The sequence below is a fragment of the Abramis brama genome (genome assembly GCF_963993115.1).
Source record: "Abramis brama genome assembly, chromosome: 1".
Lineage (NCBI taxonomy): Eukaryota > Metazoa > Chordata > Actinopteri > Cypriniformes > Leuciscidae > Abramis > Abramis brama.
This window is the reverse complement of record NC_139963.1, coordinates 41,745,471-41,764,139: the sequence shown is the minus strand read 5'-3', so window position 1 is coordinate 41,764,139 and position 18,669 is coordinate 41,745,471. Positions and strand designations below refer to the sequence as shown.

At 38.6% G+C, this 18,669-nt stretch overlaps 2 protein-coding genes across 2 annotated transcripts; both read left to right on the top strand.

Moving 5' to 3' along the window:
* Positions 1 to 259: 259 nt before the first annotated feature.
* On the top strand, positions 260 to 4,269 carry nfil3-6 (nuclear factor, interleukin 3 regulated, member 6). The gene is made up of 2 exons (XM_084093896.1): positions 260 to 539; positions 1,946 to 4,269. The coding sequence occupies exon 2, from the start codon at positions 2,056 to 2,058 to the stop codon at positions 3,220 to 3,222; it is 1,167 nt and encodes a 388-aa protein (XP_083950022.1). The 5' UTR covers positions 260 to 539; positions 1,946 to 2,055; the 3' UTR covers positions 3,223 to 4,269.
* Positions 4,270 to 7,401: 3,132 nt separating this feature from the next.
* nfil3-2 (nuclear factor, interleukin 3 regulated, member 2) lies at positions 7,402 to 16,966 on the top strand. Its single transcript, XM_084125955.1, has 2 exons — positions 7,402 to 7,641; positions 12,752 to 16,966. The coding sequence occupies exon 2, from the start codon at positions 13,335 to 13,337 to the stop codon at positions 14,970 to 14,972; it is 1,638 nt and encodes a 545-aa protein (XP_083982081.1). The 5' UTR covers positions 7,402 to 7,641; positions 12,752 to 13,334; the 3' UTR covers positions 14,973 to 16,966.
* The last annotated feature ends 1,703 nt before the right edge of the window (positions 16,967 to 18,669 follow it).

The window sequence follows — 18,669 nt, the reverse complement described above, 5'->3', positions numbered from 1 at the left end:
TTAACCTCAGTGCTATCTTGAAAAAGGATAGCAGGTCGCGCGTCACTGGTCTAAATATAGTTTCCGTACCTTTATTGAGGACAACAGTCGCTTTTAAGGACAAGCGAGGAGAGTGAAAAGGGCGGGGGGAGATTGAGCAATATTACTTAATGCTTTCGAAAAGATTATTCTGACGAAATCTGTAACGAGGGAGAGATTAGAGGGAAGAGGAGGGTCCTGCGTGCGTGCGTACGGAGGGGGGCGGTCCGTTCATCCACTCACACACACACATGTGGTTCAGTCGGGGTGATGGAGCGTCCTCGACTGAACCTCATCAAGCAAAGGCACAAATAGGGGCCGCGCGCGTTGCAGGCGGAACAGACGCGGAACGGTTGAACGACGCGAACAGTGTGTTTGACTTCAACCGGCGACAAGCGAAACCGAACACCGTGCGTTTTCTTCTGAGGAGAACCAACCAAATTCTCTGCGGATCTTGATTCACTGAAAACGATTTCAACTGAAGACCTTTTGAACAATTAACCACGCGGCGATTTATAATGGTAAAATCCGTTTTTGTAATTTCATATGTTTGAAGATATTTTTATATTTGTGTATAAATCTATAGCACCTACAGTTGCTGCCATTCATTAAAAGTTGTATGACTTGTGCTCGATTAGTTTTATTCCTTTTTTTTATTTATTTATTTATTTTATTTGTAGATTACGCCTATAAGTCTAAATGTTTAATATGGACAAATTATAGATGTTGGGAATGTTAGTTGGAAAATCCTGTTCCGGTGTTTTGGGACACGTACCTTATCAAATGATGTAGTGAGTTATCATTAATGGTCCAAGTGGAGGCTATCATTTTATTTACTGGTCCAAAGATGACTTGGACCATCTAGACCAGTTAGGAACCAGCTTACATGTTCCAAAACAGCTACCAATTTAACATGGACTTTAATTTATTTTTAAATAAATTTTTATTTATTTTATTTATTTAAAAAATGTATCATGGATGAGTAAGAATGTTGATAATGGGATGTTAACATGATGCAATTCTAGTGCGGGAGGCTCTGGATATGATTGGTAAACTTGGCCTACTTTTTTTTTTTTTTTTTGGATATTTACAATGCATTTAATATATATTTAATGCATTCTAAAATATAGTTTATTTTAGCTAATTACAAAGTTATTGTGAACTTTTCACTTTTTTTACTTTATATTGGAGAAAACAATTGACTTATGTTTAGTCCATTGATTTAGGTTTTCTTAATTTGTTATTTATTTTTATAGGAGTTCTTAATATATAGCTTTGTGTATATTAAACTATTTTTGGTAACACTTTATTTTACAGTGTCCTTGTTGCATAATGTTACATGTACTTACCATAGTAATAACAGTAAATTATGCATAATTACATGCAACTAACCCTCAACCTTATCATACCCTAACCCTATAGTAAGCATATGTTGTTAATATTACTCAGTACTTAAATATATAATTACACTGTAACAGTGACATCTTAAAATAAATTGTAACTATTTTTTTTATCTGTAACAATGTAACAGAACAGAATGTTAAGTAAGGCAGGATTTCATAATGAAAGTGACTCACTGGGACAGGAAGATGATAAGACTCACTCACGCACAAGCTGTTCTGCAAATAGGTCAACACAGGAATTCTTAGAGGCGGCACTTCTGGTTTACATAAAGTAGCTGCTTACTGTTGTTAAAAATACTGTTTTATGTAAAGAAATTCAAGTGCGATGCCTTACATGATACGTGCGAATGTTCATTTTTTGACGTCACTTTGCATAAGATGGCTATATAACTGTACAGTTGTTAACCTGATATATTATGCGGTGTAGTACATACTGTGCTTTGCCACTGGGAGGTAATGAAATTACATAACATTGTGTTGTAACTGATCTTACGTAACTGTTCTTGTGTTCTTTCTGCCACCAGGTGGAGCCACTGCTGTGTCAATAACATCTGAAATTGACCTGAAAACCACACGCTCAGAAACACAACAGAGACTTTTAACACTGCAATTGAGAAAAATAAATAACTTCAAGATGTATGAAGAGTCATCTCAGGAGATGAGAGAGCAGAACGCTGGAGTTCTGAAGGCTGTTGAACCCTCCACCAGCACAGGGTTGCTGGGATTAAATGTGGCCGCTCCCAGCAGCACAATGTCTTTTACTGATGAAGCCGTGTCCATCCTGACCTCAAGTAGTTTGCTTGCACGCTCGCTTCTGGGCCGAACGTCGGCTCTCAAACGCGAAGAGGCCGCTTCAGCCAGCGCCAACTCAGCGAGACGTAAGCGGGAGTTCATTCCTCATGAGAAGAAAGATGAGGGCTACTGGGACAAGCGCAAGAAAAACAACGAAGCCGCGAAGCGTTCTCGCGAGAAACGGCGTGTCAATGACATGGTGCTGGAAAACCGCGTGCTGGGTTTGCTCGAGGAGAACGCCAGGTTACGAGCAGAACTGCTTGCACTGAAATTCCGCTTCGGCCTCATTAAAGATCCCTCGAATGCTTCCATACTTCCGCTCACGACAGGAACCTGCGTCCCACATCCTTCAGCGCCGCATTACTACCTTCCACGTGGGGATGGCGCTCACCATGCGGGTCCAATGTTGTCCAATGCTCAAAGTGGGCCGCAATCTGGGAGAAGCATCAGAGATACAAACAGTATGTCAGAAGATTCGGGTTTCTCCACGCCTAGTGGGTCCAGTGTCGGTAGTCCCGTCTTCTTTGAGGACAGACTGAGCGATCAGGGAAAGTTGTCCCCACATCAAGCTGATGAGCTTGGCTATGAGTCCCATCACTCTCCAACTGATGTTTTAACAATGGGACACGTGCCCATGTCATCCAACCGGATGGAGTCGATGGATAGTATGAAGAGCCTTCCGCACAAGCTGAGGTTCAAAACTCCAGGCGGCGGAGAATGCGACAATCTTGGAGAACGGCAAAGTCCCGTGCTGCCCAGAGTTCACAGCCTTTCGGGGACCAGCGAAGGAGCGAGTTACTGGACACAGCAGGAGGGAGAAGACACCCGAAAAGTCACACCACCGCCACAGCAGCTGCAGCACAGAAATTACAGCCACAACATGAACCCGAACGAATCGCAATACCAAGCCGAAAACAGCATGCTCAAATCTCAGCTCAGCTCTCTCAGCGAGGAGGTGGCCCAACTCAAAAAGCTCTTTTCCGAGCAGTTGCTCACCAAAACTAATTAAGACATTGTAAAAGTTTGAGCAAACTGGAACATTGCAAATACTCTCAGTCGAAGTCATGAACAATGAACATCCGTAGATCAAAAATCTAAAGAAAGCAGCATGTGCATCACTACCTCTTCACACTCGGTCATAACCAAACGAACCTTGCATATCCACCTTATTTTGAGAGCTATTTTCCGTGAATGTGTGACATTTTTTATTCGTTAGCCACTATACTGTAAGTAAATAAATAGAAGAATCATAAGTACAAAAAACAAGCAGCGCAGCAGACTGTTTTTGTACAGCTAAAAGAACGAAGTGAATGACAACGGAAACCTCGCACATTCAAGTTACAAATGGCCGCACCCGCTTTTACGTTAAAAATAAGGTGGATAATGACTTTTTTTAAACCCATTTTTCTTCAACTCTCATTCAGGACCGTGCAAGAGCATTCCAGTGGCATCGGGACACGTCAGCTACAACACCTCACCTCAATTTGTTCAGTTCCTCTTTTTGCCTCAAACACTGTGATCTTGCTCAAAAACACCTCAGGCGGTAAAACAATGTCTGTTACTGTACGTGTAAAATGAAGCATAGCATCCTCCGTCGTAACGTCATTCCTTTATTATGTGCCAACACTACTTAAACACCTGTCAGTCAGCGAGAGGAGATACGCCGTGAGCCTGATAGTCTTCACACTGTAATGTTCCTCCTGTGGTTTGACAGATTTATACGGTGACTGCTGTGGGCTCATGAATGAAGTGTAAGAAACTTTTTTTGTATCCTGATTAATGCAGAACGGGAAACACCAGGAAGAGGCAAATAGTGGAATCAATTGTTTATTGTCATCGTCATGAACCAGTAGCAACTTAGCACTGAATGACTGCATCATTTTTATTTTTTTCATACAGATCACTTATCTGACGTTGTCCAGATAAGGATATTATCATTTGTAACTACACTGTTACTTGTATTTTGAAAGTGAAAATTCTGTTGTCTTGTGAGTTCTTGTGTATTTGTACGGTAAATATACATTATATGTTTGTGTCAATAAATATTTTAACTGTTCTCTTGTGCATTTGTTATTAAACAAGATTAGCCTAATATATTAACCTCTATGTGGTTGTATATACATACATACATACACGTACATATTATTTATATATATATATATATATATATATATATATATATATATATATGCATATTTTTTACAGTCTATGATACATACACTGCCTGGCCCAAAAAAAAAAGTTGCTGTTTGGATTTAAATAGGCAAATGATTAGATCATTATTTCAGTGATTTTTATGTTTCTAGCATGTTGTATATTTGGCAACAGTTCTTATAACCCTAATTAATGGAGTGTGTAGCTTTTCATTTCTTAAACGGAAGAATTTCTAAAGGAAGATACATCATGGCCATATTCCAGGATGACAATGATTCATCAGGCTCAAATTGTGTAATAATGGTTGGGAGGGAACATGAAGAATCATTTTCACACATGAATCGGCACCTCTTGAGTCCAGACCTTAAATTCACTGAAAATCTTTGGGATGTGCTGGAGGAGACTTTACAGAGTGCTGGACTCTTGCATTGATGGTGCATTGACCTCCATCAAGAGGTGCATACTTTTTTGGTCAAGATCTTGTATTGAAAATGCAAGAGTCAAGCACTTTGTAAAGTCTACACACTTTACAGTCTACTCACAATTTTTGAGCCTGATGAATGTTGACAATGTCATCCTGGAATACTGTCTGTCTGTGTGTGTGTGTGTGTGTGTGTGTGTGTGTGTGTGTGTGTGTGTGTGTGTGTGTGTGTCTGTGAGTTTGTTTTCATGACAACTGAGGACATTTTTATGATAACACACCTGCAAATGAGGACACTCGGGAAAATACGTGATTTATGAGGACATTTTGGGGGTCCTCATTTTTCAAATGGCTTTAAAAACATACTAAGCAGTGTTTTTTTTTTAAATGTAAAAATGCAGAATGTTTCCTGTGATGGGTAGGTTTAGGGATAGGGGCAGTGTAGGGGGATAGAATGTACAGTTTGTACAGTATAAAAACCATTACGCCTATGGAATGTCCTCACAAATCACATAAACATGGCTGTGTGTGTGTGTGTGTGTGTGTGTGTGTGTGTGTGTGTGTGTGTGTTTGTGTGTGTGTGTGTGTGTGTGTGTGTGTGTGTCCTGAAAGACAACTAACAGTGGTTTCACAAGTAATGTTCTTTTGAAACATCAAATTCTCTTGCATTCGATTACGAGAACCGTCTCTGAATTAGTCAAATTCCCAGAATCAGCCAGATAGACAGGTTTTGACATGTACACATAAGCAATACTCACAGAATATCACCTCTGCTTGGTATTCATCAAGATTTAACAGTAATAGCAAAGCCCTGGAGGCAATGACATCTTAGATGTCTCAATATACCAGCTCAGATGTTGATCGTGAGAAAGCTGGTTCATTTTAAATTTATTTTTTTAAACGCATTCACAGTTCCTTATTCAATAAATATATATTGTACATGTGCTGTGGATTGAGATATGTTCGAGATGTTTCTTAAAAGATTGTTGGGTAAAATGATCTGTAAAAATGAAGCATGCGCAACAATTAAAGGGGCATATATAATAAAGAATTCATGGCTTCCTGAATAAAAATGAAATAAATCTTATTTACAGCAAATCAAAAGCAACAAATATATTTGTCTATAATTCAATTATATTCATTTTCTTCTGTAACTCTTATTTTTCAATATACAGTATTTACAGGTCTATAACGCGTCACACATTTATTGTTGCAACTCTAACACAATCCACAAGAGGTCAGCAAATAATTTTGTATTTCCAGTCAGCGCATACGCACGGCATTAACCGAACTACATCGACACACAGATTTGTACGACAACATCACCTGATTCAAGGTCAAATTACACCTTGACATTTCCCTGTACTTCCTTTACTCTAAAAATAAACACCTGACACCAAATATACCCAAATCCCCTGAGAACTGAGCTCCTCTGAGACCTTTCTGGTGACGTAAGAAGATATAAATAGCTGTGAGAGTCTATTTAAGGAGCTGGACTGACACAAAGCTTTTCTTGAGCTTCAGTGTTTATGAGCCTTCTTCACTTCCAAATATCCCTGCTTCCCTTCCAAATACCCCTGCTTCCCAGTTAATTTCCCCTCCTGGACAGCCCTGTTCCACTAATCCACTGACCCCTGACTGGTTGATCTTCATCACTCTGCCAGTCAAAGGGAGGCTGGGCCTGACGTTAGGGGGTAGCGCGACGGTTGCCATGGAAACCTCCTCCAGACGATGCTGGGAGGGGTGGGATTGGGCGATGAAGGCAGGAAGGTATGGGGGGAGGGGACAGTGAGCCAAGTTCAAGGTCATCCTCACAATACTATTGTGTTTGTGACTTCCTAAAATAGTGCTAAAATAAATAAAATAAAAAAATAAAAAATAAAAAAAATAAAAAAATGATAAATTAAAATAAAATAATAAATAAAATAAAATACTATTTTTTGGACCATTACGGTCCAATTTCATTATATATATATATATAATAATTTGAGGTAAAAGTGCCCTAAAATAGTGACAAGATATCTTAGTACTCTTCAAAATGGCCTTTATATTCTTGCAACAAAAAAAAAACAAAAAAACAATTTTTTTTTCTTATGATTTCGTGGTGAAATTTGACCCAGACATTTCTTAACATTCTGTACAAATTATTTATCCTAAAATAGTCTAGCTGTCTCTGGATTCACCCAGACATGCAGCTAAATAAAATCAGCTGTTCTGTTTATGGAAAATTGGGTCAATCAAATTGCATAATGCTTGTATTTGTTTAGTAACTACTTTAAAAAAATCTGGAGGGGATAAACATCACAATTAAAATGTGAAGGAAAGTGTTATGTGCAATTTCCCGATTACATTTTTAACATATTTAATAGTGGAAGTGGAAAGTTGCATGCAACCTTAAGTAACAGCTACATGTTTTCTAGCCTATATGTCAATCTTATTAGGAATATCACACTGTCCTATATCCGAGAGCAGGTCGGGCGGACTGCCTGATCCCTCCCAGTTATGCACTCACAGGCTTTCGGATGGATGAGGGAGGGACGGAGGTGGGGGTAAAAGAGAGAAACAAAACGTGACGAGGCACCCGAAGCGTCCTGTTATGCAACCGCTGACCTACTAACATACATTTCTAAACAGAAGCAGCTAGCGGCAGGATACCGGAGCGCCTCGCCAACACAACACAAGGAACCAGGGCAAAAACACACGGGCTGCGGAATCCATGCGTTCAGGACACAGCGTGTAGTGCGTGTGTGTGGATCACCTCGCCTTTCCATTCAAGTCTTAGGCTGATACAAAGAGACTAATAATAACCATTGGGCGCCAAATATTTGGACACACACACAAAAGCCACAAAAGGTACGTTTGCTTTACTTCTTTTAGATGCGCGCACACTGTATGTTTACAACTGCATGGCTGATGCTTCTGCGTGATCTTGCGGTAAATTTACGCGGCTATGAATTAGATGACTGGAAATAATCAGAGAATTATATTTGTAGTGAAACGGCTCAAGCTCACATCCAGATAAATTCATTAGTTTATGTTTAGTGTTTACGCACGCACGTTACAGATTGGGGATGTTGCTCAGTGTGCGTGTTCGCAATGTTAAGGCGAGGCCAGGACCCCTCGCGACTGTTGACAGGACATTTAGCACTTGATGCCCATAACATATTTTAAATGTTGCCCATGCACAATCATTCACCATTAACAAAAGTTTTCGGAATTGTTGTTTATTTAGGGTTAGTAATATTACCCTATTTTATGATTGGTAAGTGCATTAAAAAAAAAAAAAAAAAAAGGCATTTTTTTACAGTTAGAGTTAGCCTACAGTTAGTTCAGGGCGCACCGCTTATGACTTTGATTAAAACACCAACAAACATAATTACATTATATCGCCGGAAATGTCTTGATATTATGTTATTGAATAATGTTCGACAGTGACATCCTAATGAAAGTGTTCAATCCAATTGGGTTAGGAGGTTAATGCGGCGGTTTGGGAGGAAAAATCCAGGACACACTTCTCGCTGTCACGTGTAGCCGTGCTCGGTAAAGGTTAACGCGGGTGTTTACGTTAGAGGAGTCAGACCTGTTAACTCTTTCCTGGTATCCAGACAGGAGCAAACCAGTTGGCAACCAAATGCAACTTTCTTGCATGTAAAATGTAAATGTCCAACTACAAGTCGGAAAAATTAACAACTCTCGTTTAATGTATTAAGATTTAATTTTGGTACACATTGTGCGAATTCTTTGACATTTTGGGGCATTTTCTGCCGGAAAGCAAGCGATAGCGGTTATTTAGTAATTTTTGTGGTTACTGTTGTATTTATCGTGGTCAGATCACCTAATGCCCTCGCATGGTATAAGCTGTAGCCTACTTAAACTTTATACTATTGTTATTCATCAGAGAGTTCCCTGTACCTGGGTGTAAACTGATTTACCGAGGTCCTTGTCTTTGATTAGGCCTACATTTTTATACAGTACAATTTACATGAGCAATATTAGGTTAAGTCACAATTTATTTTTACCCCGATGACACCCGGTCTATGCTTCAAATAGTATGCATAATATAATGTTTTATATCATAAGCTCTAGCATCACATATTTTAGATTCAACAAAAGTGTGTGTGTGTGTATATATATATATATATAGATAGATAGATAGATAGATAGATAGATAGATAGATAGTAAGAAAACATGCACCATATGACACGCATGATCAGCTTAAAATTTGTGGATGTGAGATTGCTTGACATCTAGCCTTTTTTTCTGACATAATGCAGTCTTTGTGTAAAGAGTTACATAATTGAGAGAAATGAGAAGTCTAAATCTAAAAACAAAAACAAAGGGTCTTTAAAGCATCAGGGGGCATCAGACGAACTGCTTTGTGTGCCAGCGCAGAATGTAGGTCATAAACCTGGAGAAAGCACTCCCTCGTCTGCCATAACAAAGAACAAAGCTTCTGCCAGTTTACTGATCCGTGCAGCTAAATCTTGCATATTGGGAACTGCTTTAGCAACAATATATAAAAAATAAATAAAGAAAACATTGGTAGAGTGTTAAATTGTGCAGATAAATCTTTCAGATTGCTACACATAAAAGCATATTTGTTTAGTGCAGTGTCATTCTTGATTTACGGTGTTTGAGTGTGACCAAGTTTACTGACCTCTTTAAGCTATAAACACTCAATTGGTGGATTTCTCAAGATTTTTTTCTAGTGAAAGAGAAAGGAAGATAGGGATGAGGCGTGTCGTTATTGTGCCGATGTGGCTAACAGGGAGAGGCGAATTACCATTTAGTTTTGTGGGGCAAGAGAACACATGTGACTAGTGAAACACATGGACTCGGTCAAAGCATTTATTTTTTTTCAATAGAGGATGATATGAGTGTGTTTATAGAAAGAGTTGGCCTGGAACTCCTCCTGCTTGTCCAAGGCCTGCCCTCCTCCTACTGGAGAAGATAAAGACAAAAAAAAAAAAAGAGGGCTCCCATCCCACGTGCCGAATATTACATTCCGCCCCAGGGTCAATTACATGGCCACAATGAAATCCAGCTCCCCGCCTTCACCCATTATTTCCATTACTGAAACGGCTGTAAAGCAACACATGAAACATTTGAGCTGAATTATAGTTTCCAGGCCTCGCCCAAGTTAAGTCTACAGTGGGCCAGACATGCTATTTCTTCCCTGATGAAAGCGCAAATATAACCCATGTCCTATATATAGGGCAAGAGTGAAAGTGAGTTTTATTGGCCCATTACAGTTTTAAGTTTATCTAATTGCATGTCATCAGTGAAGTCGGTTATTAGAAATGATTTCATTGATCCATGTCACATGATAAATAATAGCAGTTTTGAACAACAGACAGACAGGTGTCTCATGTCAGAGTCTTTATGATGGTTTGATTGTTGGTGATGTAAGATTTCAATTATTAGTTGCATTGTTGTTAATGCGAGGAGATACTTTTTAATGACTCATGGGTGTGGTTGACAGAGTAAATAACTCATCCACCTACTATTTTTTTCATAGCCTCTTCCTTTTTCTCCGGTTTAAAGGAGGCACCGTAGCATTTACATTTATAATAATTAAATTTCTATTTAAATTAAATACCATTTATTTCAGTTGCATTCGAAAAATGCATGTAACAGTAATAGTGCTCTGCTCACTGTAAGCCTGAAATAAGTATTGGCATTTCTGAGTAATCTGAACTGATTCAGTGAGAGAATGAGTTGTCTGATTGATCCCAATCCATGAATCCTGTGCTCAGTTCAGTCTGATTCAGCAGTCGATTTGGCAATCACTAAAAAGAACTGAATCAAGTGATTCATTCACAAGTATGACAGTATGTTTCATAGTATAATACAAACATCCTAGGAAAACTCTGAATACTGTGCCAATATTAATACATTTGTTTACATTTGATTCAGTCTTTCTGTTTTCCCAGATAATTCGGAAATTGGCACTTATCCCTGATGGATTTTTTTTTCTTTTGTTAGGTGTCTTAGAAAGCTCCTATGTGTTTGTGTAGCTGGCATTCAATAAAATGTATTCTCTTTTTTTTCTCATACTACTTCATTTAGTTTATCCTCAATCCATCCCTCACCTCTCTATTTTTAGCAAACACTTCAATTCCCTTTCTGACTTTATCTCTCTCTCTCGTGATGCCTATTGCACTCCTGACCTATATTTGAGCACAAGGGAAAAGAGCCATTTTTTTCTCGCTAACCACCCAGTTTCTAGGTTAGTGGGTCATTCAGGGAGGGAGTCTCTTTAAGCTTTGCACCTTACCTGAATGACCATAAACCTGTTTAATATCATTTACATTTAATTAACAGTGCACTTTATTGACATACTTTATTCATATCGTACAATAATTAGGAGATGAAACATCACAGATTTGGCCATATTCATTATGCATTACCAGACTTAACCAGAAAGTGTTGATTGAAGCCATCAGAAGAGGTTTAAGCTGTCTCTAGTTACGTAATGTTCCCTCAGATGTCTGGGATGAGGAGACCATAACCCATAAAAAGGGAAGCCAGATCACAGGATTACACTACATTAGTGCGTAATTTCTGGTGCAGATGTCATACTTATTGCTACGGAGTCATTGTGCTATTTTAGATATGCAAGTATCTCTCCTTTAGAAAAAGATAAATATAATGCTTTTACTCTCAACTACAAATTGTGATAGTTCACTTCTTGTATTATTAGAGAACAGTGGCCTCATAAATTGGCCTTATGAGTTTAATATTACTGGGATACTGGGACCAGTTATTGCAGCCAAACTGAGCAAACTTATAGAAAAAAGGAAATCAGACACTTTAAGTTAAACAACAATATCCTGACATTGCAACAGGGAGTTGTGGCTCAGTTTAGGTCATGAGGGGATTGCAGCAAATGTGGAATTACCCACTGGCTGCTGAGTTAATCATCACTGGAGACTCCGCTTTTCCATTAGTGCCCACTTTTAAATGGATGAAACAGTTACCTCCCCTGGATCTGAACTCATGTTGATGGAATGTTCCCTTGGCTCCCCTTTTTTTCCAGAAAGGCCTGACCTATATTGCAAAGCTCCCAATCCCCAGATCATAAAACCTGACTTGCCTTTTGCCTGACCTCGGTTTATCTCCCATTATAGTAATTATTGTTATGAGGTTTTCTTGGCTTCTTCTCATTTTTAGCTCAAGTATGCTTCTTTCGAAAGTTCTCCTTGAAAGTCTTTTAGTGAAGTCATTAAAAGATGAAGTGTTAATGTTTTTAAATTTTGGTTTCTCATTGCACATTGGGGCACCAGGCTCCTCGGGCTGTGCAGCCAAGAGGAGATGTGTTGTAACATTTTATGTTAATGTTTCAAAAGCCGAAACCTCTCGCACTGATTTCCTCTGAGAAGATGATGTAATACGGGATAAGGTTTCAAAATGTTAAAACAAATCATGCGTTCATTGCTAATGTTTACCATATGTGTAGTCATGTTTGCGGAACACATGGATGGAATTCTCTTGCTGGAATTCTGTACAAAGGGTGATGCTGAACTAGGAAACTAATTTTAGGTCAGTTTCTTTAACCGTTGGTCCTCCTTGACCAAAATAATCACTGACAGCGTTCTTAGCCTTGGTCCCCCTTGCATCACAAGAGTCCAATGTCTAGTCAGTGAGGTAAGGTCAAGGGTCGCAGACAGACAAATCAATAGGAGTGTTAGCAGGTCAGACAGTGGTTACTGGGCAACAGAAAACATTCTGTGGTTGTCAAGGTTGAGCAGATGAAGCAAGAGAATATAACAAAGGCACAGCTGAACATTCCTCTTCTAAATCTTATGATTACCCAGCCATGCAGAGAAGTGTGGAGAGTTGAATTAAAAATGAAAAACTACAACAAATTAAAAGATTTATTTAAGTGCCTAAAGGCAAACTATGAATTGCTTCAGCTTTCGAGAATTAACAAATATGTATTTTTCTCTTTTATGTTTGCAGCCTTTCGTCGAACAGCTAGCTGGAGGGCTTTGAGAGCAGCAGCACCCCCCCCCCAAGAGGCTGGCAAGCTGGGGCAGACCGAGTGACCTATATCCTCCAACACGCCCAAGGCACTGGGACACTCTGTGGCATGATAGAGCCCTGTTACATAAAGGAACAAAAGTGAAAACAAAGAAAAAGGGGGTCAGAATCTTTTAAGTAGTTTTGGCCACCTTCTCTGTACTTTATTGCCCCTCGTTTGGCTTTGACCAACATTGTGTGGCAAGAGAGTAAAAGATTTTACTCACTGAGGAATTATTCGGGTTTGTTAAATGCAGGAGACTCATAATAAAGTGCACCTGTTCTTGCTCTTCTTAGCCAACCTGGACACTTGATCATCAAGGACTATTTCCTTGCAATTCAAATCAATGAGGTTCAGCTTTTCAGAAGCTAAAAAGCCTCATAAAGTATTTGCTGATCCAGCTACTTAGTTGAAGATTCTCCAATATACAGTACATCAGGATATCCTACAGGGAATCTTGTAACCACCTTTACCCCATCCCCGTTTCTTCTTTAATTTCCATTATCGGTGGTGAAGCCGAGGATGGAAAGTTTGAACTTACAAATCTCAACAAATTCCAGTTCTAGCAAAACCTTAGAGAACACAGACAGCTTTTCAGACTACAGCGATCTTCTCCATTCACCTCAAAGCAACCCTCGCCAGAGCCGCCTTCTCAAACCAAAGTCAAACAACATGAGCTGTCGACGCAAACGTGAATTTATCTCAGATGAGAAAAAGGATGCATCCTACTGGGAAAAGCGACGTAAGAACAACGAGGCAGCCAAGCGTTCCCGGGAGAAGCGACGCTTTAATGACATGATCCTTGAGAACAGAGTTATGGCACTGAACGATGAGAATGTACGCCTAAAAACTGAACTTTTACAGCTTAAGCTCAGGTTTGGTCTGATAAGTACAGCCTCCTACATGGAAAAGAGTCAGCAGATTGGTGGAGCAGTCAATGGAACTTCTGGGGGCAACTCATCATCATCCTCTTCCTCCAGTTGCTTCTACCCTAATGGTTACTCCAGTGTTTCTCAGATGATGATAAACTCTGATTCTTCTGAAACAGAGCAGTCTGTTCGAGGGGATGGGCATTTGAAATTGACAAAGTACTCCCCACGAGGTTCCCTCTCTGATATGTCTGATGGCTCCTCTCGGGACAGCCCAGAGCCAATGGCGTATGACATCAAGCAGGAAGGGATGGGTCTAGAGATGGACATTGTCAATAGCACCACCGCACAGTTAATGTTCAACATTCATTCTAGACTACCAGCAGTTCTTCACCAGCGGACTTTTGAGCAGGGTTATTCAGCCAACCAACAGAAGCAACAACGTCAGGAGACGGTTGAAAGTTCTGACGTCCCACAATCTGCTCAAAGAAGTGTCATCTTATACCGTTCTAGCAGTGCCTCGTATCCTGTAGAAACTCAGGAAATGATTCCAAAAGAGCAGCAGAACCTCACCCAGCTTACAGAGGAACCAACCGAAAAAACCTTGGCAGAGGTGTCCAGACGGCTAGAGAGGAAGACTTTGGACTCTCCTCATGACTACACAGAGGCCGCCGAAAGGCAAGCGTACATTGCTCAGCGACAAAGGGTCGATGCTGCCGCCCCAAATCTTCTGGTGAGACCCGAGGATGGAGATGAAACACAGATGTACCACTGTTCAAATAGCCCCAAGGAAAACGACGAGCCACCGGTGCTGACCTACGAAGGAAGCTTGAGACAAGAAGAGTACTATGAGGCTCACTCAGGAAAGGACACTCCCTCAAGTGACGGGGATCCCCGCAGCTCTGATAAAGAGGGCTCCACAGATGATGAGTCTCCCTCTTCCTCTTGCTCTGATACAGGCAGCTACCACCCTCACATATTCATGACCCAGAGCTCCTTTTCACCAAGCCAGTGCAAAGATGGCCAAGCGGAAATCAAAGGCACTGCCCTACCCCACAAATTGAGACTCAAGCACAGAGCTCAGAGTGAGGGCACAGCATCATCTCAAGACTCGCCAATGACGCCACCTGCTAATTTCCAACCATTACCTCAGCACCCTTACCTGGCCTTGTCTCAATCTGGCGGTCAGTCGAATGCAGGGTTTAGCAAGCAGGACACTTCGGTTGGAAGCATCGAATGTGGGAAGAAGGAATCCAGCTTGCGTAACAGTTGCAACAAGAGACATGACTGAATGGGAGACCATAGGACTCACTTGGGTCTTGGTATAACCCCAAGAGACATTTTATAAACCCTTTGAGGTCCCACCTTCATCCTCTATCCTTCGCCCATTCCCTGTTCGTATGGCTAGGAATAATAGAAGTGGACATTACCAGAACTACATCAGGACAGAACCTGATGCATTGTACCATAATGTATAGACTTACCTTTTGTTGGTTTGGTTTGTTTGTTTGTTTAACTTCCTCTTAAGGTTACAGTGGCAATTTTATAACAATGAAATAGGATGACATGCTATTGATCGCACTTACCTGTATTTCCTGTGCTGCACCAAGATGTCAACATAAGAGTACATTCAATTCAATAGCAATATCTACAATTTGTGAGGCATTGTAACGGATTCTTGTTGTAAATAGGCAATTTCAAGTGCCCCTTTCTTAGTTTTTGGCCACAACGAAACAACAGAACATTTGCAGGTGTCTGTGCACCATTTTTAAACATATCAAACATCAGAAGATTCAGGGAACGTTCCCTTGACCAAAGAAACATGGCTTTAATTTCATACCTCTCTCTGCTCCCTACCTCTGTCTGCTTTTCTAACTAGTGCTGCCCATCTCTTTTCCCACATTCAACAGCCTAGCCACTGCTCCTTCTTGATCAGGCACTTGGTTTGTATGTATAAAATGTGATATAAATATTATATATGAATATATTTTAAAAAGAAAACAAAAAGATTACATGAAAAAATATGGAGTTCAGCGACTAAAGAATTTTTCTTTGTCAAAAATACTGTACAATATCAGTGTGTTTGCAGTGCCACTTAATATAAACTCCTTTTTTTACTTTACCAATTTGCAAATAAATATTTTTTTGGAAACTCTCCTTTTATAGGAAAATGACAAAATGCCCCAAAGCCTTTACAGATACATTAGCAGGTTAATGTAGTCTCCATGTCATAGATACAAAAATTTTTTTATTGCAGTTATAACTAATTGAAATGTCTAGTCTTGAAACACTGTTTATCGTTAGATGTATTTTCCAGATTTAAAACATTAAAACTACCCCAAAAAAATTACATTTACCTTCCATTTTATGTAGCCTTTTTATTTATTGTTTTCCTAGTACATCCACTGATGTAAAACATCAATTAGCTTCATAACCTGTTATAGAGTGAACTATAAAACAATTTTTGTTCTGGATGTAATGCAAAATAACTTTCTCTTCCTCTCTGGTTATGAACGTGAATGATTTGCTCTAATGAGCATGGAGTCTACAGGAAAGCTCCACCCTGCTTACATCAGTATAAATGGATGATTACTAGCATAATGTCTCAGATCGTTTGCCATTGAGGCCCCCAGTTTAGCAATTAAGCTAGCTGATACTGCAGTTTTTTCACTCTTTAACTGGTTTGCTGACTCACTCACTAGTCAGCTGCTGCCCTGCATATGCTTTCCTGCTAAAATGAGGTTTAATTAAAGTTGTTGTTTTTTTTGTTTTGTTTTTTTACTTTTAGAAGAACGCTTGTATTTTTTCAGGTAGCTCAATTTTAGTCACAACTGCCCTTAAATATTTTTCAAAATAAGTCTACATGTCATGTTAACTTATGGCACTTGTGTATAAATGTAAAATATTTTTTTTTTCTCAACACTGTATTGTGCTTTTTGAAATGTTTTTGGGGGCCAAGTGTTGTCCTTTTTATCACTAACTGCGTCTTTACTTCCTGTTTACTGTGATTTTGTAATTGCTCACCACAATGTCACCATATCCCCCTTCGTCCTTTCAGTATGTTTCAAACTGAGTGATGTTTGATGTTTTTTTTTAATTATTATTATTTCTTATGGTTTTATCAAAAAAGAAATAACGAGCAAGGCTTGTTTGCTGTTATTGAGTAGACCATGGCACTGCTTTGAAATAGATGCATATTGTAAAAACACTAATATTCAGTGCTAGGTTTGGGTGCATTTCAAAAATTCAACAAAAAAAATTAAATAAAAAAATGTTGTTGCATTATTCATGCATTTGTCTTTTTTTTAATACTGTATTTACTTAGTTATATAATTACATAACTGCATTATATTTTGCAACATGCAATTATAGCCTTATCGAATCAAATTTATTGACACCCGATTACATAACTGTTTGCTTTCTAAAAAGGATTTAACTCAAGCTGAAAGAGATTAGTAAACAAAGGAAATACTTAATTTCCTATATCCTGTTTTATTCTGGCTTAACATTACGAAAGGGCAGAAATGTTGAACATCTTGCTCCGGCCTATCATGAGATACTGACACACTGACACACATCAATCTAGCTTTACCACAGGCTTACGTGCCTTACGTAACTCTGACCTAGTTACTCGATGTGCTGCTTAAACATGTTATGCAGATGTGTTCAGCAAACTGATATGTACACGTTGCACATTGATAGTTTCTCATAATGTAACATGATATGCAGAACACAATGTGCGTATTTGAGACAAGCGCTGCATAAACATACACACAAACAATGTAGTCAAACGGGATACAATCTGTATCTTGCCGTTTCTGATTGGCTCTACCAGCAGAAAAGACTTAATTAAACCCTTATTTCCCTAGTTCCTTCATGTTCGTGTTGCATGAATGTACAGAACAGCCTGTCCTGCTGATGAGAACATGCACAGGTCAGCAGATCTATCAGGTGTTTTTAGTTTTAACACCTCCCAAGCCATGCCAAAGACAAATCCATGGTGAGCTAAATCAATTAAAAATCTCGGTTTCCCAAGAAAAAGATTTTCCTATTTTTATGCAACTCCCTCAAACTCCTCAGAAAATATGTTGGATTTATTTTCAGGTGCTTTATGACTTCTGCTCAACAATAAGGACGGCCCGGGGTCGGTGTGAGACAATATAATAAACATAACTAATATAGATATGGTTGGACAAATAATTTATAGGGTTTGGAGGCATCAGTTAAATTTAAAGTTTGTTAATGAAATCAGTAAAATATAACAAAATAACACCAAAAAATTACATACTTGTAATAATATCATATTTAGATTTTAAAATATTCATAATCAGACAACAGTTAAATTTGTATTGATAACATAATTAAATAATATTCACAAATTGCCACTAAATTATTCTTAATTCACTGACTCTTCCATAATTCTTCTGGTGTTCCTTTTAAATGTTCCTTTCTAAAACAGCCTATTTCTTATATACGTTTGTAAAGGACATAATTATATGTAAAATTAAGAGGCCATGCACACGCATAAACAAATAAAATGTAATCTTTTTATTATTTAAAATATATTTTTTTAAATAAATACAAAACTATTTATTTAATTTTTTTGTTTTAATTATTACTTTAATTTATTAATTACTTAAGTCATAATTAATTTTTCATCAACTTACGAACTTCTAGCAGTTCCTTCACCAAAACCCTGATGTAATGTAGCCTAATGTTCAATGCATTTCATGTTGTTGATAACACATTTAACATTTTCTTTCTTCTTTTTATTTGTATTTTTATATCAGTATAAAGATTATCCTATTCAAACACATTAGGTCAAAGGATCTAAAAGTAATCAAAAAGTAGTCAGATTTTATTATGTAAAATTTGTAATGTCGTCACTAACCACAATTTTCATCATGTAATTTGTATTCAGTAATAGACTACCGAGTCCTGGTTTACTTTAGCTAAATGAAATAAACATACAGTGCCAGTATCAATGA

Coding starts and splice junctions, on each gene's coding strand:
- nfil3-6 (XM_084093896.1), top strand. CDS start 2,056: ATGTATGAAGAGTCATCTCAGGAGATGAGAGAGCAGAACGCTGGAGTT.
- nfil3-2 (XM_084125955.1), top strand. CDS start 13,335: ATGGAAAGTTTGAACTTACAAATCTCAACAAATTCCAGTTCTAGCAAA.